We start from the raw sequence: 21,380 nt of genomic DNA, 5'->3' as shown, positions 1-21,380 counted from the left end.
TTTTAAAACTGGGACTTTCTGCTCCACAAAAGCATCACCACCTCTTATCCCCGCTGCACATATATTAGATACCCAACGGTGTGATGGAATCTCTGTCTCGCACGCTCCACTATACGTTAATTCACTAAGTCCATCATCATCAGAGGCTGTATACACGTTGACATCTTGACAGACATTAGGCAGCCCTTACAGCTGAGTGGGTCACCAATTCTGAGGAGGTTTTGAAGAAAGATTCTTGGAAAGGTCTGAAAGCCTGACCCTGACAGAAAATCCCACTCACAGCCTTGGAACGGCCAAGCTATTCATATCCCCACACACAGAACAATCATCATCTCATCAAATATGTATATGTTCATGGCATCAGGCCTCTGTGCTCCAGACAGCACTCTCCTCTGGACTACAGCAGGCTGTATTTCATTTAAAAGCTCCACTGTTTAAAATGTTAAATGCCTTTTTTTTTCATCTCAGCCCATTAGCAAATGATCCACCACAGACAGGTTCTGGTACTGAACAGTATGTCCATGGCTCAGGGCCATATCTCAGAGTGGCTTTTACAGTTTAGGTTAGAGCTACACTCTGAAGTTAATTCCCATTAATTTCAAGTGACATTACACTTCAGAAGATATAGCTCTGAATTTATTCACACAGTGATAACATTTGTATTTGTGATACTATTTAACTCATCTGCCAACAAAATGTAGAATTCAATACATCACGCGAACCCTCCACTGACATGTCTATTTATGTGTGTATTTTATTGTGACGGTCCCATTTTCCCACAACAGTTTCCGAGGGACCTACAGTATGTTCTGGATAGTAACTTACAGTTAAACTTGGAACCGGTCCTCGTATGTGAACAGTGACATGTGACTCTCTGCTATCTCTGCAGAGAAGTAATAGGAACATTCTAATCACTAACTCTTAGGCTGGCTGGGTCCTTCTTGGTGGGAATCCAAAGACAACACTGCACTGAACATGTCAAAGAAAACATGGGAAAGGAGAGAGGTGAACCGCTTCTGAAAATAGCAGCCCCAAAAATGCTTTTCCATTCACATGTCCACCGAGAGAACGGAGGGAGAGACAGACAGATGGAAAAAGGGAGAGAGACATAAAGAGAGAGGTGGAGAGGGTCAGACAGAGAGAGTGACAACCAGACAGACAGAGAGAGTGTGAGTGGGAGATTCGGAAGTAATGTGGTGCGTTTTTATTTGCTTTGATTGTTTATGGTGGTGGCAGCTGTCCTTGCCAGCCTTACCAAAACAGCCCGAGTTTTGGGTCCAGACAGTTCCATCCTCTCCGCTCAGCCCCAGACAGGATGCCTTTGTCCTAGGCAGGCCCACTGCTCACATCCCCCGCATTCCAGCACAGCTCACTGTGGGACACACGCTCTATGGGAGCCGTCAAGCACGACGTTATATTGTTTAAGTGTTTCCGTAGACCGGTGGTTCTGCTACATTTTGCAGCTGATTAGCAGCAGCTCTGAGCGGTAATTACAGTCATTTGCTCTCCTTTCATTTCATGTCCCACTTCACACCAATGTGTCCTCTGTGCCCAGGTGAACTGCTACTACCATGGAGACGTTGAGGGTCATGCTCGGTCGGACGTTGGCCTCAGCACCTGCATGGGGCTCAGGTGAGTAAGCGCACCTCCACGGGGTCAGAGCTGGTCCTGGCACGAACATCAGCGCGTTACTCACACCACGGTGGACTCACATGCCTCAGTGATCTCCTTTGCCATGCATGTGGCCCTATTAGTGCTGCTGCATGAGGGCTCTGCACCTTGAAGTGGAATTTCTATGTCATGTATTATAGAAGCTCTGTGGTTGCTCTTTGTGTTGCATTGACTCCCTTGGCAATGCTACAGATTGAGCTTGTGGTTGAGAGGCTGTGCTCTGATTGAAACTAGTCATGCTTGGACGTCATCAGTGCACACCGTCTCCCAAAAACATCCCCCTCATCCCAGTGCTGAGGTCTCCTCTCGTTTGGGGATCAGCCTGTCCCCTAATCACTAGCAGGAACAGAGAGGCAAGATGAAGGGACGCACAGCGTATGCCACATGACTCCAGAGCGTCATGGAGCGCCTCGGACGCAGGAGCACTAATGAGTTTTGACGTGGCGTGACTCTCGCCACAGCGATGTGGTGCACCCGCTGACAAACTGTCTACCACATTATCATAGAGGCAGAGAACACAATATCGAATTATCATTTGTATGTATGTGTGTGTGTGTGTGTGTGTGTGTGTGTGTGTGTGTGTGTGTGCTTGGTTGGAATTCCCCCCTTAGCTCTATAATGATATCAAGTGTTGGAAAAATAACCATTTGCACATGTCAGGAAGAAATAATTACCCTGATATATATTGCTGGACAACAGCAAGAATGTCTTTACTATGAATCCAGCAAATGTCCTCACCATCAGCAGAGCCACATGCTGCTTATTGTAAAAGGGTTCTTATTCCCAGAGAAAGCCATTGTTGTGTTTTTCTTTTTTTTGTATTTTCTGTATTTTTTTACATTTTGAAGACTTTGTGACCTGCCTGCAGATTCTTCAGACTGACAAACGTGGACGGTTCATTTTGATGAGAGCTGTGTTGCACGCTGCATTGGCCAAGACAAATTGCGGCTGATTTGGGTTGGCAGACGCCGAACTTGTGGGGTTTTCAAGGAAGTTGATGTGGTTGAGAAGGTTGCTAAAAACCCTACGGTTCAGCTCGGTCTCAAGGCATGAAGATGTCACTTTAAATCACCACTTCCAGCCACTAAGTGTGAGAACATACGCAGAGAAAAAAGCTCCCACACCCCCACAAGCACTGATAATAACCAAACGGATATTACTTATTTAACAAAATATCCACTTATTGATGTCCCACGGACTAGGAATTGGATGAGGACATGAATGTTTCAGGAGAACTAAACACTGTCTGGATTTAGCTGGTGACTTTTGGTTTGAGTCAGTCTACATGAAGCCTTTTTAAGACTCAATGGCAATGGGTACAGAATGTATTGTGTATACTGTATATTGAATGCATACAATTGTAGGATATGCATAGATGAAATCTATATGTTGAAAGTCTACTTCCAGGTTAGTCTAAAATCTGTGTATTGTAATGTAGTGTTATTTTTAGCTTGTTAGAGGGTATGCATCCCCTCTATTGAAATCCGGATTCTTCTTATTAGAGGGGATGCATCCCCTCTATTGAAATCCGGATTCTTATTCTTATTATTATTTTTCTTTTTACCTTTTTGTGCGCGCTATTCAGAGCCAGCTGCGCTCGTTAAGTAGTTCTCAGAGCAGTTCCCAGGCTAATCAGAACACTGGCACAGGTGTCACCTGTGAGGATTCCAACTGTCTCAGCTTCTAAGCATACAATCTAGCTCTACCTGAACTACACATCCTGTTAAAGTGTTTCCTGTGTGTCAAAATAAAAGTCCCAGCCAAATCTCATGCATTCAGCATTATATCTCCAGAACGGCTTGACGTACATGCTTCAAATTTGGTACGAGTGTTTTTATGGACTCAAAGATGTTGAAGGTTGAAGGTCAAATGTCAAGGTCAAAAACACCTTGAGTGTGATATCTGAATAATGCCATGTCACACAAGATTCAAATTTGGTTACTCCAAAAGCACCTTTGCAGGTATCACAATTACCCTACCAACCAGCTAGCAGCAAGCTCAACAGCCCCACCAACACCCTAACCAGCAGACTGCATCCCCTCGTGTAATTCCTCGGAATTGCATTTCTTGTTGACATTGGTGCTACTGAAGCACTAAAATTGTCATGCAGTTTTTCTCTGCATAGATGATTTAATATCCTCATTCTGGAGTACCACAAACCCACCCACACACCTATCCACACACACACACACATACTCAGCACAGATGGTGAAGCTACCTGCCCTCTTTTGTCATTTTAAAGACACAGCAGCAAGCAGCACAGATGTTAGCTCTTATTGTTGTGTTTGTCTCAGGGGACTGATTACACTTGAAGATAAAACCTTTGTACTGGAGCCATCAGGAGACCCCCATCCCTCCTCCTCCTCCCCCTCCTACCGTATCTACCGTGGGGAGCACCTCAACCTGACCCTGGGCTCCTGCGGGCACGGCGCCAACATCTCGCACCCCTTCAGCCCAAAGGCGCTCCTGGACGCCAGCGACGGGCCGCTGCGCGAGCGCCACAGCAGGGTAAGGAGAACTGACGGGTTCACTAAGCACGTTCACATCAGGCAGAAAACATGGGGCTATTTTCTGCTCCGTCCTCCCTCCTCAGCTCTGCTGAGCAGGCACTTTAAGTGCTCAGTGGGAAAGTGCTCCGCTGAACGAACTGCTCTCTTTTGAAAACTGCTCGCCGACGCCTCCTCAACTTTGTCGCTGCTAAATCCGCCACAAACACACACCAGTCAGGGAGAGTTCAAGTGCATTGTTGGGGGGGTGGGGGGAGGAAATGAACAACAAAACACTAGTGTAATTTAGTAGACACTCTGATCAAATGACTCTTACTTTCTCTGGCCCCTGTCCGCATGTAAAATCCGATTTCAGCAGATGGGCTAAGTGTGGGCCTGGTTTCACTATCTAAACCTCACAGGGTCAGCCTAAAACCACTCATCTTAGAGAGCAGAGCCAATCAATGGGACTCCGATAAGGCCGATAAGCACAGTGGTGGTCTGGAGATCTTCATCTGGGTGGTGAATGGCTGCAGGGCTTTTGGGTGCAGACTGATGTATCCGCCACCCAGGGTATAGACTGCGGTTGTTTATTTTTGCCACTTGGGAACTCTTAGCAATTACTGAATCTGATGACGTTGTTGTATTCAGGATGTGAAGTAATGACAGGACTTTGTACAGAAATTTACTGCAGTTGTTCAGTGTGAAATTGAGTGCATTTATATCTTAATTTCTTTTTGGAGATCAATCCGTGTCTGTTGGTTTCCATGTGTGTGTGTGTGTGAGTGTGTGTGTGTGTCTGTGAAAGAGGGAGGGAGAGAGAGTGTGTGTGTCTGCTTGCATATGGATAAAGTTATGTCAGAATCAGATTTTCCACCTTTGTGTTTTCACCTGGCAGATGAGCCAGTGACCATCCCTCTCCGTCTCCTTCTCAGAAATATACACACAACTGCAAACACACACACACACACACACACACACACACACACACACACACACACACACACACACACACGCACACACGCACGCACATGCATTCTGCAATCAAACCAATTACCCCTCTCTCTTGTCATTTGCTAATGCAGATGACAAGTGGCCCCATTTCCCTGGCTGCTGATAGGCTGTCTGAAGGGTTAACGTGCGCCTGTTTGTCTGGCTCTGGCCCTCATTGACTAAGGAGATGTGAAATGGTGTCTGGGCTCAGCGGCACCGCGCTGCCTGATGATTCAGCACGGGCCAACGCAGTGCTGTCAAGAGCCCCGGCACACACAGAGCTCCCTGTGATTTATAACGCTCTTCAAAATATGCCTTTATTCGCCTGGAGAGAGCATTTATTTGTTCTGCTTCTCATTGCGTCTGTCTGTCTCTCTCTCTCTCGTTTTTCTTTTTTTTATCTGATGACATTGGCTCTTCATTCAATTAAGGGCCCAGCAATTGCGCCTCCCCCTCTAACAGATGTTGTGGCCTGTGGAGGTTAACTCCAGAGCCAAGCACATTTATGGGAGGAGATGTGTGTCGTCCGTCCCTTTTAGTGAAGTGTGATGTGCGTGTGCAACATCGGGGAAAAATATAAACCCCTCTGATTATTTTTAACAATATGGCCATTCTCTCGGTGCGACATGGAAGGTGTGTGCCCGTAGATGGAATAGCATTTATAAGAGTGCCACAGATACAGAGCTGGCAATGAGAGGGCAACCTTGGCATAACGGGAGCTGTCATGATACGGCCTGCTGAGAGGATTGGCGATAAGAGCCTCCGACACCTCTGCACACGCGATGCAACTGCAGGTTTGTGTCGACCTCTCTCGTGATAACTCCAGCCCTCCCTAGTGTGAAAGACTAAAGATAGTCCACGCAGCAGGCCAAAGGGAAGGCTGCCAAGCCTGCTGTGCTACAGCCCAACACTGGGCATGTTCAGACAGCCAGAGATGGTAACCTGAACATATGGGCCACAGGCTACAAATAGATAAGAGCTGCCCATTCATGCTCTACTGTACGCTACTCTCAGTGTGAATAGGTCACTGTTTATTTGAGGTGAACGGGGTTGTGTGGTTAAATAAGGGAAATAGGAAAGAAGGGATTTGAGATGTGATGTTTCACAGACATAGACATTTAAGATATAAACCTTTTCAGCTCACTTGGGAGTTCCAAATAGTCTCAGATGCATTTTATGAAGTTTTTTCCTAAAAAGTCCTATTACTTATATGTAGGCGGATCACAAATTGATGCTGGGGTATTTCCTCACACATTGAAGTCTGATGTAACTTTTGCCTTCAGCCGTGGTTGCAGGTAACCTAAAGCTAACCTCAAAGTCTTAGTTATACAAAGAGTTATACTGCTAAGTGGAACAAACCTCTTCAGATATAATGTCCAAAAAATGCATACAACTACAAGAAACACCTCACCTCATCTTCTTAAGGTGTCACAGAATAAGAATATGTAAATAACTCAATTTTGACAAAAATGTCAGATAGAACCTTATAATTCTAAGGGGACGAAATGTGTTCCACCTGCAGCAAAGAGGACACATGTAACTCCTCTCTTAGTTACTCTCCATTGGCTCCCTATAGTGACCAAAATTAAATTTACAGTAAATCTCTCACTTTGGCCTATAGGACACATCGAGTGGATCTGCTCCCTGCTATCTTAATTTAATGATCAAGATTTATATCCCCAACCGCCTACTGCGGTCTTCTGATGAGCATCTGTTGTGTTGACCAGCCATAAACGCTATATCAAATTCAAGAGTCTTTTCCTCAGTGGTTCATTGTTGGTGGAATGAGTTGCCCAGTGCTCTCTGTTCCTGTGATAGTTTTGGGTCTTTCAAGAGGGGTCTAAAGGCATATCTGTTCAACATGCACTTAGTTTATTAAGCGTTTCTTATGCGTTATGCGGTTTGTATATTATAGTATTTATTTATTTTCATTAGGCTATTGATTGAATTGATATTGTTGTTTAGTCTTACCAACTTTTTAAATTGTTTACTGTTAAATTTAACTTTGTATTTTTGTTATGTGTATGCCGCTTTGGAAGCGTCTGCTATAAATACTATAACCATAAATACTATAACCATAATCATAACCTGAGTTAATTGAAGGGGTATGTCTGTAACAAATGGGCTCATGTCCCGTGGTGGACCCCACACTCCAGCCAACACAGCTGGTGTTCTTGTCCACTTCAGACATGGCGCTCCTCATAGAGATGTATTCTCTCCCTGAGCAACCTGGTCAAGACATTGTAAGGCATCGATCACGTCTTGGCATGTCTGCCGACGCTGTCAGAGAGGAAGAGGAGAATCATGGCCTCTGTTTGTCTCTGCCACCGGTGCACTAAAAAAAGCCCAGCTTTTAGCTGTGTCAGATAAAATGTACTCAAAAAGATGTTGATGTCCAGAAAAGCCCTGATTTATGGGCAGAGTGGAATCCTAAGTACCGCTCTCTGGAAGGGCCTTTATGAATAATTACCCAGTGAGCATCAAATGAGGGGGCCACGTTTGCAAAGAGGATGGACTGCGTGCCTCAAAACTGATAGAAAGCTTCCTTAATTGTGAAGCCATAAGTAGTTGTGTGTGATTTGTTGCTGCGGGTGGTTTTGTGGTTAAGGTGCTATATACCTCTAGTCATGCAAGCCTCCCTGAGTGCATTTAAGCAACCTGTCAGAATCCCCCTAATATCGTTCTCTCTTTCTCTTTCTTTCCCTCTCTGTCCTTGTCTGTCTTTCTCCCCAACTCTCTCTCTTTATCTCTCTCTCTCTTTATCTCTCTCTCTATCTCTCTCTCTGTCTCCCTCTGTTCCTCTCTGTCTCTCTCTCCTTTCCATATTCAGCACAGGAGAAATGCCCAGAGCACCACCAAGTACGTGGAGCTGATAATTGTAGCTGACAACCGAGAGGTAAGCCACTGGGATGAACTCTTACCGTTGCCCTGTGCCACTTCATCCAGACAAGCCCTCCAGTTCCACAGCCCCCCCTCCCTCTCTCTCTCTCTCTCCCTCTCCCTCTCTCTCTCCCTCCCTCTCTCTCCCTCTCTCTCTCCCTCTCTCTCTCTCCCTCTCTCTCCCTCTCTCTCCCTCTCTCTCCCTCCCTCCCCTCCTGGTTCTATCTGCTTCTAAAGCACTGATTACACGGGTGAGAGCAGCCTAGACAAGCTTGCTGTCGATACTGTTCCCTCTGCCAGCACTGCAACAGAGCCCACAGATGAAGGGGAGGTGAGGAGACTCTTCTGGCTCTCACCCACCACTGCATTCACTATTGGACTCTGTTCTAAGTGGGTGAAAATACACAAGGGCCTAACTAGAGGACAAATTGTGCAGTGTTTTGGTTAGGTAGCTTTTTTACTGTAAGTGCATTAGGATTCTGAGGGAAATAACATTACTGTAAAGCTTCATTTGACAAGGTATAGGGAGATAAGAGCATCCTGTGCTATGTGGAGTCAGCATGTAATCTGCTGTGTTGGCTCCACTGCTGCGGGACCAATGTTAGCCACCACACACACTATCTCTCCACCCTAGGAGTCTGAAGTCAGTTTGGTGACCTTTGTCCCTTGGGGTCAGCTAGAGGGGTGAGATAAAGCACAGGAAGTGGGAAACTAATGTCAGGTTGCAGATGTGGGTCACTTCAGTGGATGTTGAGTGGGGTCATTATTACACACACACACACACACACACACACACACACACAAATAGCACACTCACTTGCATAAATAAACATGCACACAAATACACACAGACAGGAAAAAACAAACAGAAAGACAGACTCAAAGACAAATACAGGAAGACAGAGGAAGTCTGTTAGTGGCGAAGAGGACGAGGCTAATCTTGTTTTCTAATGTGTGGTAAATGAAGTACTTACAGTAGTGTCAGAGTTTAATTCTAAAACCATACATTTTCCCAAACATTGGACGTGTCTACTATACAAATTATTTCAGTGTGTCATTATGAAATAATAGCGGTTTTCCTGGAGGAATGATGCTCAATCCAGCCAGTTCCTGATTAATATCACAATCCCTAGCTCAGATTGTTCCAACCCATTAATCTCAGTGACCTGCAGCTGTGATTTGGACTAAATGGCTCAAAACATATATTGAACGCTAAATCTGCACGAAGCAATCGCAATCAAAAACAAACTTTAATAGAAATCTGTTTTTTTCTAAAGTGGTTTGGCACGGGTGTAACAGAGCCTAACACTTTTTCTCTCAGTTTCAGAAACAAGGCAAAGACGTGGAGAAAGTCAAGCAGAGGCTGGCGGAGATTGCCAACTATGTGGATAAGGTAAGCCTGAGTGTTGGCCCAGGGTTGTAGTGGTGGGCTGTCATGTTGTGGAGCTTCAAACAAGCTGGAGAGAGCAGATGGACAGTGATGGACAGGTGACAAATGAGGAGCAGCCACCTACGGGTTTATGCTTCAGAGGGAAGGTTGGGGAAAGAGTGACAGGTCTCTTTTCATGAAAGTTTGTTGCTCGACAAAGACAACTTTTTATTTTTAGTTTTTTCAAAAAGGTTTTACTGATTCTGATTTTTCCCAAGCATGTTCAGTTGAGCAGTACTACTAAAATACTGCAGATTGCATTGGATAGTAACCCAGTCCATGGATGAATTGAAACAATTTTCCCTAAATACGTAGTTTGGCAAGACAACAAATACACTTTGTGGCACAGCAGCAATAACAGTAATATGCTGTGCGTGTTTAAATGTGCTGTGGTGTCCAAATGAAGGTTTTCCAGACTGATGTTGAGATGCTCTTGTGTCCTGCCTGTTCTGCCTGTCCTCTGCTCAGTTCTATCGGCCCCTGAACATCCGTGTGGCTCTCGTGGGTCTGGAGGTGTGGAGTGACTCGGACAAGTGTGCCGTCACGCAGGACCCCTTCACCACGCTGCACGAGTTCCTGGACTGGAGGAAGCTCAAGCTGCTGCCCCAGAGACCCCATGACAACGCCCAGCTGGTCAGGTTGGACTGACACACACACACACACACACACACACACACACACACACACACACACACACACACACACACAATCAGACTTGTCACTCGCGCCATATGAAGTCCTGTCTTGTCAGCCAAATGGGAATCTGGGGAGAGGAGAGCGTGGAGTGAATGTTTGAATGAGCTTTCCAATATGCTAATCCCAGTGTGTCCCAGAGTGCTCAGCAGAGCGAGCACTCATCACTATGCATCAATTGACTGACAGTAGAAATCTGCTTTCTGACTTAACTGAATTGAAATGAAATTAACTAGGGCATTCAACAAAAGCCTGGACAAATGCATTACAACATCTTGTAATAAATTATTGTTTCAGTTTAGACAGCTCAACCATCGGAAGACACCAGACTAGTATCTAGGATGACATGAACCACACTGATCCTCTAAAGTGTTTGGATGGATGACATAAACCACACTGATCCTCTAAAGTGTTTGGATGGATGAACGTAATAAAACACACTGATCCTCTAAAGTGTTTGGATGGATGAGCGTAGTAAAGCACACTGATCCTCTAAGTGTTTGGATGGATGAACGTAGTAAAGCACACTGATCCTCTAAAGTGTTTGGAACGATGAACGTAGTAAAGCACACTGATCCTCTAAAGTGTTTGGATGGATGAACGTAGTAAAGCACACTGATCCTCTAAAGTGTTTGGAACGATTAACATAGTAAAGCACACTGATCCTCTAAAGTGTTTGGATGGATGAACGTATAGTAAAGCACACTGATCCTCTAAAGTGTTTGGAATGATGAACATAGTAAAGCACACTGATCCTCTAAAGTGTTTGGAACGATGAACGTAGTAAAGCACACTGATCCTCTAAAGTGTTTGGATGGATGAACGTATAGTAAAGCACACGGATCCTCTAAAGTGTTTGGAACGATGAACATAGTAAAGCACACTGATCCTCTAAAGTGTTTGGAACGATGAACGTAGTAAAGCACACTGATCCTCTAAAGTGTTTGGATGGATGAACGTATAGTAAAGCACACTGATCCTCTAAAGTGTTTGGAATGATGAACATAGTAAAGCACACTGATCCTCTAAAGTGTTTGGAACGATGAACGTAGTAAAGCACACTGATCCTCTAAAGTGTTTGGATGGATGAACGTATAGTAAAGCACACTGATCCTCTAAAGTGTTTGGAATGATGAACATAGTAAAGCACACTGATCCTCTAAAGTGTTTGGATGGATGAACGTAGTTTGCCTCCATTGCTTCTGTAGTTGAGGTTTGGTATGAAGTATGTATGAAGTCCAGCATGTCTACAGTATAGGCCCATGTTGCTACTGCTTCAGCATAACACTGCTGATCACTGTGATGTGTGTGTTCTTGTTGTTGTGTGCAGTGGGGTCTACTTCCAGGGCACCACCATAGGCATGGCACCAATCATGAGCATGTGCACCGCTGAGCAATCAGGAGGCATCGTCATGGTGAGTGGATCCATTCTGAGGGGCTCCATTGTGGAGCTATATCTGCTGTCGTCCTTCTGTGATCAGGAGATGTGTAGTCAAGAATAAAAAGCTATTTTCCAGAGAAAAAGGTTAAATCCTGCTTTACTTCGCTGTGACCAAGATTAATTGCAATCATTACATAAAATCTTAACAACAGCCATCTTTCCCTCTGTGTTGCTGTGTTTCTATCATTGTTTTCTCTTCTCGCCGTTTTGTGTCTTTCTTATCAACTTATCTTTCAATTGCATCTCTTGTTTTGCTCCCATGCTCCTCAAGGTTCAGCAAGGTTCTTGGAGTAGTGGCTGGTCTGAATGTCCGCAAATCTAATCTCAAGGCGTTATATCATGCTGTACGCCAACATTCCCAAGGCATTGGTTATAAATCCTGCACCATATCAACTTACATGAGTCAAGCCTGTTGCGATTTCATGAGGCAGGGCGCAACAAACTTGACAGGCCTAATCCCATCATGTCTGCACCGGGGGCCACAACAGAAAACAGCATTTAGGAAAGCCAGAGAGAGAGAGAGAGAGAAACATAAAACACAACCGCACATTACGTCTTAGTCCACCTCTCCTCTACTCTCACACGCATGTTGGACCTGAGGCTCTCACCACAGAGCACAAAGCAGGCAGCTTTATGGCACACCCCTGCAGGCTTCACCAACCCCTGCTCATGTTGGGGGCAATCTGAGAGCACCATACTCGCGGGAGGAGGGGGATCTTATTTGCTCTGTTGGTCTACTGAATGTGCAGCTCGATGTCCATATTTGTTTTAACGGGGGGCGGTTAGTTTCAGTGTAGCTCACTCACAGAACAGATTCATCCATAGAATCAAGCCTACAAGGCATTTTTACTGGAGAGCACAAATCACTTTGTCTCCTCTGTATTCCATCTGTTTTCTTCCCCGGTCCCCCAGATCCAGTATGTCCAAGAGTCCATCACTGGTCCAGTATCTGCTGCATCCATTCAGACAGATAAGGGTATTGAAAAGTCTTTGGAAGGGGAACAGGTCCTATTGCTGCAGCATGGAAGGAACCCCAAAATATGTTTTCCACATCGACACAAATCTGTCCTCAACAGGCCATGGCGAACTCCCCCTTTGATGCTGGAATGGTTTTGCCGAAGCTCTTGTCTCTGCCTCGTTTTCTTGTCATCACTTCATCCAGACAGTTCCGGAAGTTTAACCTGCATCACGTGTAGCGTGTCCGATGTGAATGTTGCCGCAGCATGAAAGCTTTTGCTGTTGGGTGCGAGTGAGGCGAAGCGAGCCGTGGCTGTTTTTGATGTGGTCGTGCGCAGCGAGCGTCGGCAGGGCGTGCGAGGGGAGAGGGCCGAGATCAGAGCGATTTGGAAATTGGCGTGTTCGCAGCTGCGGCTGTCCCCGCTGCGCGCCACAGCGGAGGTGACCGCAGCGTTCAAACGTGCCCAGCGGTGGAGCGCCTCGTGGGTGCGTCACCATTTGAATAATGCACAGCTACCAGAATCTCTCCATTCTCCCTGCTCTCTGCGCACACTCACTGGTAGGGTGCATACACATAAATGCACTCACTCTCACACACACACACACACACACACACACACACACACACACACACATAAACACATGGACACACACATTACACATACACACATGGACACACACGCACACATACTACACGCACCTGCTCCCCACACACACACACTCAGAGAGAGAGAGAGAGAGAGCTGCACATGCCCACATACACTGCATAATTCACTTAGAACCTCTCTTGAACTGTCCTAAGACCTCACTAGAAGATCTTGTCAGCTGCTGAGCTCTCTCTTTCTCTCTATCTATCTCTCTGTCTCCCTCTCTTCCTCCTCTCTCTCAGTTTTCATCTCTCACTTTTTCCCTTTTTTCCCTTTGTCTCTAAGCCAGTCCTTCCTCAGATGGCCTTCTAAGACTCCTTCCATTCAGCGCTCTCTTTATCTTGCTGTCAGTCTTTCCTTCACCGTTTCCCCATCTCTCACAAAGCTTCAGGGCTCTTCCTCCACACCTCGCTCTCTCCATGGAGGTCATGCTTTGCCACTGGATTACACAAACACACACACACACACACACACACAGACACACACAGGGAGACATGGACACAAACACACATGCTAGAGCACTAGGAAACAGCTTGGAAAGGCTCCGTGTCCTCTAGATCATTTCTTCTGGCTTGGCAACACACAGGCAATTACAGATGCGGTGCAAATCTTGAGTTATGTTCCTCCAATGGGTTTTTGGAAAAGTAATTATTTAGCTTGTTTGTGGCAGTGCGTTATGGATTATCTACCTCATGTGCAACACGGAATTGCAATTCCATTTATGAAAAAAAAAAGTATATTAGTCGATTTTTGTCAGGGCCTAATCTTTGGAAAGCGCAACTAAATGGATTACACTACAGTGCACATAGCAAGCGCAGAAAATTGGCTTATTTATTTGGAAATGGAATAGATTGCGGTGTTTTGCGTCTGGGTGTGTGTGTATGTGTGTCCACAGTAATCATCGCATTGATCTGTGTTGCGCTGGGTGGGATGCAACAGGCCTAACGTTACTCTGCTGTCTCCGCAGGATCACTCAGACAACCCTCTGGGGGCTGCGGTCACTTTGGCCCACGAGCTCGGACACAACTTCGGGATGAACCACGACACGCCGGAGAGGGGCTGCGGCTGCAGGGTGACGGCTGACCGCGGAGGCTGCATCATGACTCCTTCCACTGGGTGAGTCCGGCGTGTCCAGTTGGGGGGTCCATGTGGATTGTCTCAAAGTTACGCAATGACTCGTTCACCCTTCAGCATTCTCTCATTCAGATCAAGACAGCTTGCATGTGTTTGCAGGCCTATTGCGAGTCTGCAGCAGCAGTGTGTGTGTAAATACCTTTCCAGATGATAGATGGATCTTTTGTGCGGTAGGGGAGTCATCACAACACAAATGTCTTAACCCCAGCTGAAAGCAGGACAGGCACAAGATAGCTCATCACTCCATCCAAAGCATTTCAAGTCTTCATGTCCACCCGTGCCCATTGAGTCAGGGCCCTGTGTACACTAAGGCACATGTGAGTAAACTCTACAGATGCAAATGTGTCCGCATAGACCATTGGTCCAGAGGCGGGGTCACAACACAGCGGTTCATTACCCCCAAATTGAGTCTGGTTGGCCTCAACTCCACAAATGATGCCTTAAATCGGTCTACCCACCCGGAATGCATTAGCCCTCTCCAAGCTGTCATTAACCTCCCACCAGTTGACCCCGGCCATAGATTAAGTCGGTGTCACTCAAGAGGAAGGAAAGGGTCTGATTGCTATCATATGTAAACATTAGTACACATGTAATTCATTGGTCATTTATTGCCTGCCGTGATTGTTGTGCTCATTCGGGGGCCATTGTGAGGCCCTTTCTTGCTCGTTTTTCCAGGGGTTGATGGTGGCGCACAGCTGTTGTGAATGCTCCATGGTGATGAAGCTCACTCAAAGAATGTAATGGCCAATGATATGGACCCACACATGATAGACACCCCCCCCACCCCGCTGCTGACGTGCTCATTCATGCTGGAGCGAGTGAGAGGCCAGGGGTGTCCCTGGACTGTGGCTTTGGACAGCGCACAAGTACTCCCTTCAGAGGTGGAGACACAGCGCACTCGTAAATGAAGCGATGTGGCAGGAGGGGTGTCCTCCGGGCAGCTGAGGCCAGTGCTGGCCAGGGCTGGAGCAGTGGAGGCTGCTGGGTAAGCCAGGCTCGGATGGCGGGATGGTGGGCCTGCTCGTGGCTGAGAGGCTCCAGTGTTTGCACTGGACACCTAATCGCCTGTTTGCTTTGGCCGGCAGCCACAAAAAGCGGGGTAACACTATTCTGTATGATGTGCTCATAAAACAACAGTGCAGCGTGCCACAGAGGAGCATGCACAGGGTCACAGCACAAAGCACAACACATTGAATAAAATGAACAGATATACACACACACACACACACACACACACACACACACACACACAAAACAAAGTGAAATAAACAAGAAAGAAATCCAACTTAGTTTGCATGAGCCACTTGCAGTTTCTCACAGTTTCTATATTCCCCTCACTCTCTCTTTCTCTTTCTCTGTCTTTTTCACTTTCTTTCGCTCTCTCTCTCTCTCTCTCTCTTTCATTCGCTTGTACTCTTGCTCTGCCTCCCTGCAGAGAGCCCAATCACATGCAGTTTTATTGTTAGGGTGCACCCATGCAGATTTTATGGAGCGCAGTCTCTCGGCTGTTTATAATAAATACTTAAGCACCTCTGCACAGCCTCCCTAGCGCAGTCCAACGCCGCAAGGCCCTGTCTCCTGATCTGGGCAGAAACACGGAGGAGGTTCTCCGAGGCAGCGGAACTGGTGTGTCCACCTCACTGGACACACACTCCAAGCTCAGCAGCAGTGGCGACAGCGGCAGCGGCCTCAGTGGACTCAGGACGGACAGTTGACAGCTGAGAGGAAAGCTGTGCTCGCGGGCTAATCTGCTCTCTTATTTGTACTCCCCTGCCCAGTTCTGTCCGGTTGTCATGGCACTGTCCCTTTCCACTGCTCCACTGAGCTGTATTATCCACTGGCCCCGAGGTACAGAAACCAGGGCTTAACGTGCGCATGTCTGAGCAGCTCAGCAGCCTCTCCGCAGGTGATACGGGGTGGGGAAGGAGAGCAGGCTACGCATGACCTGACTTGACCTGGACCAGCGACCTGCTCATTACTGCTCTCTTCCTTCAGCTCACTCAGATATGGAAACACACACACACACACACACACACACACAGAGTGATCCATTCTAACTGTGCAGAATCAACATGTGTATAACTTGACTGAAAAGACACATATAGACGCCCATACAGTCTCTCTGCATACTGTATCTATCATATACCCTACATATCTAGTACACGTTTCCTTTCCTTGTTTCAGGTAGATCAGCCAAACCAGTGGAACAAAAAGGCTTTTCCCGTAAGGCTAACTCCTGAATATCTCATTAACAAGATGCAGGAGCTACTCTCTGACACACAGCACAATCAGGGTAGCTTTAGCAACTGACCTGTGACCCTGCTCTGTACTGACCCAGCCTCCACGTGCACACTGAATGCCATCCTCGCCCTGCCCTAGTTCGTTGGTCGCTGACCCCTCTGCGTAATCTTTCCAGACGCTGGCAAGGCAAAAGCAGCAACAGCATCTGCCTGCATGGCCGGAGAGCCAAGTGTGGAGGTTTGCATCAGCTCCAGCTCCAGCTCCCTGCCTGCACTGAGTTGAACACAACTTCTGCATGAGACCAAAACCCATTTGTCAGAGTTGACAACACGCAGATGCTTTCTTGTGCCTGGCTCTGCGCTCCAGACTGGTAATCCAGTGTTTTCAAAAGTCGTGAGAAACATTCTGCTCAGCGTCTTGGACATGGATGACATGATGACGTAGAGAGCCATCGTCCACCTCAAACAGCGGACGGCTGCATTGCTAGTGCATGATGGGAACTTTCCTGTAATGGGGTGCAGACTGAATCTCCGTAACGTGACAGTAATTGGATCTCGCTCGGTCATCTCTTAACAGTAACAAGACCTGCTATGAAAGGTCCATTAGGGCACGGCTACTGCCAAGGAGCAGGTGGGCTTCTCTTCCGCACACAGCTGTTGTCTGATGGATGTGTGGAGACCTAAGTGCAGTCCATCAGTCTCTCCCCTCCCGTCTGCTCAAAAGGTTCACCAACCTTTCTCCTCCGACCAGACGACATAACCTCACTGTCTGGTTTTGATCTTAGCCTTTAGACTTCTGTGAGATTTTCAGCCCTATATTTAGTTAATTCGATGGGACTGAAATGAACGGGGACAGGAGGTTCGCCTAACAGACTTCCTGGCCCCCGTGCCACCGAGCGGCTGACCGGCGTCGGATATGAATCAGACGATGGGAAGAAGCCAGCGGCCGTCAAGCACTGACCCGCTCTCCGCCAGGGTCAGGCACGCCTTTCGCCCGCTCCACTTAATTGTGTCTACGGAGAAGTCGGAGAGAGAGGATTCTTTAATATCCCTCCACTCTCGGCCAGACGACCTGGCACCACGGAGCTCATCTGATCCTATCACTTAACAGAATGTTCCGGAACCTTTGCCATGGCAAGGGGAGGCGAATGGCTCGACTCGAGGGCGAAAGGAGGCGACGGTCACTCCCTGTGGCCCCGCAGGGATGTCAGTGACACTCGTAATGGTCCAGTGACAGAGCCAGCCACGGCGGATGAGATCACGTCAGCTTCGTTTGCGTTTTGCGCACCCCAGGAAATGCTCTCATTAAACAGCCAGGGCATTAGGCCTGTGTTTTCAAGGGAAAGCTCATGAAACCCAATCTCCTCTGGTGAAGTGAGGGAGGAGGAGGAGGAGGAGGAGAGGGAGGAGAATGTATTTGCATCATTCTGTTCTGCCTAAGTGACTGCGCTGTCTGTTCCTCATCAGTGGACACTCATCCATCAAATTAGCAACAGTGAATTCACAAGACACCAGGGCACCGCAGACAGCTAGCGAGGACTCGCGTCTTTTCCCAGCGACTCTCGCTGTGTTCCACGAATACGACTTTTCTATTCCAGTGGCTCGGGATTTAAACGGCTCTGTGCAGGGCTGACCAAAACACTCATGTATAGTTCATCCCATCCTCTCAAGCAGAAGGCATTAATGTGGCATCTCTCATGCTGTTCTGTGGCACAGCGAGGTCGTGCCAAAGGGGGATTGCCAGCCTGGCACGGTGTGAGATCTCTGGTGATATTCTGGCATGGTGGCTACCATTGTCCATGTGGGGGTGCCACTTCTCTGGGCACCGAGCGGGCCAGACTGGCATGATAAACTGTTATTGTTCTAGAGAGGGGTGGGGGGCGGCCAGGGTCGGGGCTTAGGTGGAGCAGCTTAGACACACGTGGCTGCTCCTGGCTCTGTCTGGGCTTGAGAGCGGCTCAGATAGGAGGAGGGCGTCTCTTATCTCCAGGCCCCCTGGCCCTCGCGCTGCCATGTGGGCTGAGCAGCACTGGCAGGAGCCGGGGTGTGCAGGGGGGACGAGGGGGGTGAGGGTGAGCGGGCAGGGCTCTGAGAGGCTGGGTCAGTACAGAGCAGGGCCACAGGTCAGTTGCTAAAGCTACCCTGATTGCGCTGTGTGTCAGAGAGTAGCTCCTGCATCTTGTTAATAAGATATTCAGAAGTTAGCCTTACGGGAAAAGCCTTCTTGCTCCACTGGTTTGGCTGAATAAATGATCTACCTGAAACAAGGAAAGGAAACGTGTACTAGATATGTAGGGTATATGATAGATACAGTATGCAGAGAGACTGTATGGGCATCTATATGTGTCTTTTCAGTCAAGTTATACACATGTTGATTCTGCACAGTTAGAATGGATCACTCTGTGTGTGTGTGTGTGTGTGTGTGTGTGTATAGAGTGTGAATAGAGTGTGAGATGGAGTGGGTGTATTCCCTGCCCTACCTTGTCATTATTCTGTCAGTGGCGTGCAGAACAGACTAATCTTTTCTGCGTGGTCGGCTGCTCTGAACAGTGGCTTCCTGATGGGTGATGCGAGACTCATGTTGAGCTCTCGGCACCATCACACAGAGAATATGGACACAAAGCAAGATGGTCCAGACAATGTCAAAGACAAAGAGAGAGTGGAGAAGAGATAGATAGAGAGAGATAGGGAGGAGAGAGAGAGAAAGGGAGAGGGGGAAAGTGAGAGAGAGAGAGGGGGGAACAGATGACAGCTGCTGCCAAGGTTGTTTTCTCTGGATGAAACTAGTATTTTCTCAACTGAGACGCATAACAAAATGCCTGCCATCACTATAAACCACTTGGAGCCATCGCCAGCCATCACCCCCCATCTCCACTCTCCCTTCATCTCGGAGCCTTTAAAGTGGGAAAGCCCCACATGGGGGTGGGGAGGGGGTTGCTGGAAGAATAGCAAGGTCAAACGTCTCCTTTTGAACCTGCCATTCTGAATAATATTGTGGTTTAAGGCATAAGGTGGCCCCTGGGTTGGGGTCAACTATATGGAGCTCATGTTCACCCCACCCCCCTTCCCACTCCTATGTCCGCCCCACGTCCACCCCACGTCCACCCCACCTCCCCTGTTTTAGGAGGAGAAATACACACGGGGCCAACAGTGAGATCATTTCAAAACACTCCAGATGGACGTGGTGCTGCGTGGTTCTGGACATGGGGTGTGTGGAGGAGTGGTTGGAGAGTCCTGGGCTAGTTGCTGGGGGCTGGAGGCTTGTGTTTTGAGAGCAGAGAGAGAGGGGTGGAGGGCAGGCACATGTTGTTAAATGGGTGAGTTAAAAAAGGCTCCACGGGCTACGCTCACTCGACAGGCACATCTGTTGCACTGTTAGGGGGAGAAGGAGATCAAATCCCCTCCCCGAATCGGACAGAACGTCTGCTGCGCAGCAGTTACTTCCTTGTGCTGAGTATCCTCGGAGAAGTAATGGCGGCCTTGGAAGAATAATTAGTCCTGTGATCCACATATTCCCCTTCACTCACACCCGGTGACCTGTATTTACCATTTTCGTAATCGCTTGTTGCAGCGCGCTCTCTGCCAACAGATGGAAGGGATTGCCTTTGCCAGTCAGAAGGCCGTTCAAGAAAATGTAAACCTTGGCCATTTAACAGAACATAAATCAGTGGAGATTTGTGGAGTTTCATTTCTAGCGGAGCATAGCAGGAAGAGCAAAGTGATTTGTTTGAATGCGGAGGTGCTAAGGTGAGGGTTTTAAAGCACTGCGAGTGGGAGAGAGCGCAGCCTTGAAATCAGCTCAGAGCTTTTTAAAACAGGCCCATCTCTCGGAAACACAGATGGACTGTCAGACAGCATCACAGACTGTCAGACAGCATCACAGTAATGGAGACCTTTTCTTCCGTGTGTGTGTGTATGTGTGTGTGTGTGTGTGTGTGTGCGTGTGTGTGCGTGTGTGTGCGTGTGTGTGTGCGTGTGTGTGTTTTTGTTTTTGTCTGTTTGTGTGAGAGTGTGTGTGAGTGTGTGTGTGTGTGTGTGTGCCCAGAGCTTTAGGTGCTTTTGGGAGAAAGAGACAGAGACAGAGAGGGAAAAGTGTGTGTGTGTGTGTGTGTGTGTGTGTTTAAGCGTGTATGCAGTAGGTGTGAATGTGCATGTGAGCCTGTGAAAAAAAGTCAAAATACCAGCTCTCCATCTCTCTCTCTCTCCCTCTCTCTCTCTCTTTGTTTTCCTCTCTATCTCCCTCACTTGTTTTCTCTGAGCTGTAAAGAGCAGCAGAGAGAGCAGAGTGTGTGTCTGTGTCAGTGGAACATTAAAATTCATGCGGGGGTCCGAGGGAGGCGCTCAGGCGTGCCTCTGGCTCTCTGTGGACCCCTGGCTGCCCGAGGCACGCACCGCTGGAGAGGAGATGTACAGAGAGAGAGAGAGAGAGAGAAGGAGAGAGAGAGAGAAAGAGAGAGGGAGAGAGGAGAGATCGATGTGGAGCCACCAGGGCTCTGACAGAGAAAGTCACAACTGCTCCCCAGAGCCGTGACTGCTTTTGGGAGAGAGTGTGTGTGTGTGTGTGCGTGTGCGTGTTCGTGTTCGTGTTCACAGTCCCCGGAGACGCACGGAAAATAGTGTAGGACGTAGTGGAAACATGTTTGGTTACTTTCAGGAATGAACTTTTCCCCTCTCGACTCCCATTTAAAATGCTGCTGCATCACTGAAACACACTGTACCTACAAGCGGCTGCTCACGTGCCCGCACACAAACACAAACACTCAACACAAGCGTGTGCTCATCGCCGCTAGCCCACAGGCAAGCACGCAC

The 21,380-nt window shown here is 47.7% G+C and overlaps 1 protein-coding gene across 1 annotated transcript in view; it reads left to right on the top strand.

Annotated features, from left to right (window-relative positions):
• LOC121699746 (disintegrin and metalloproteinase domain-containing protein 12-like) overlaps window positions 1–21,380 on the top strand; it is a 79,556-nt gene that overhangs the window by 38,222 nt on the left and 19,954 nt on the right. Inside the window, exons 5-11 of the mRNA XM_042082124.1 lie at window positions 1,556–1,632; window positions 3,966–4,179; window positions 7,981–8,046; window positions 9,352–9,423; window positions 9,928–10,097; window positions 11,483–11,567; window positions 14,165–14,313. Of these exons, the coding sequence (XP_041938058.1) occupies window positions 1,556–1,632; window positions 3,966–4,179; window positions 7,981–8,046; window positions 9,352–9,423; window positions 9,928–10,097; window positions 11,483–11,567; window positions 14,165–14,313 (833 nt within the window). The remainder of the gene's footprint in view (window positions 1–1,555; window positions 1,633–3,965; window positions 4,180–7,980; window positions 8,047–9,351; window positions 9,424–9,927; window positions 10,098–11,482; window positions 11,568–14,164; window positions 14,314–21,380) is intronic.

Source organism: Alosa sapidissima, chromosome 24 (assembly GCF_018492685.1).
Source record: "Alosa sapidissima isolate fAloSap1 chromosome 24, fAloSap1.pri, whole genome shotgun sequence".
In the NCBI taxonomy this organism is placed as follows: Eukaryota; Metazoa; Chordata; class Actinopteri; order Clupeiformes; family Clupeidae; genus Alosa; species Alosa sapidissima.
The sequence above is the reverse complement of the archived record's forward strand: the minus strand, read 5'-3'. Positions and strand labels throughout refer to the sequence as shown.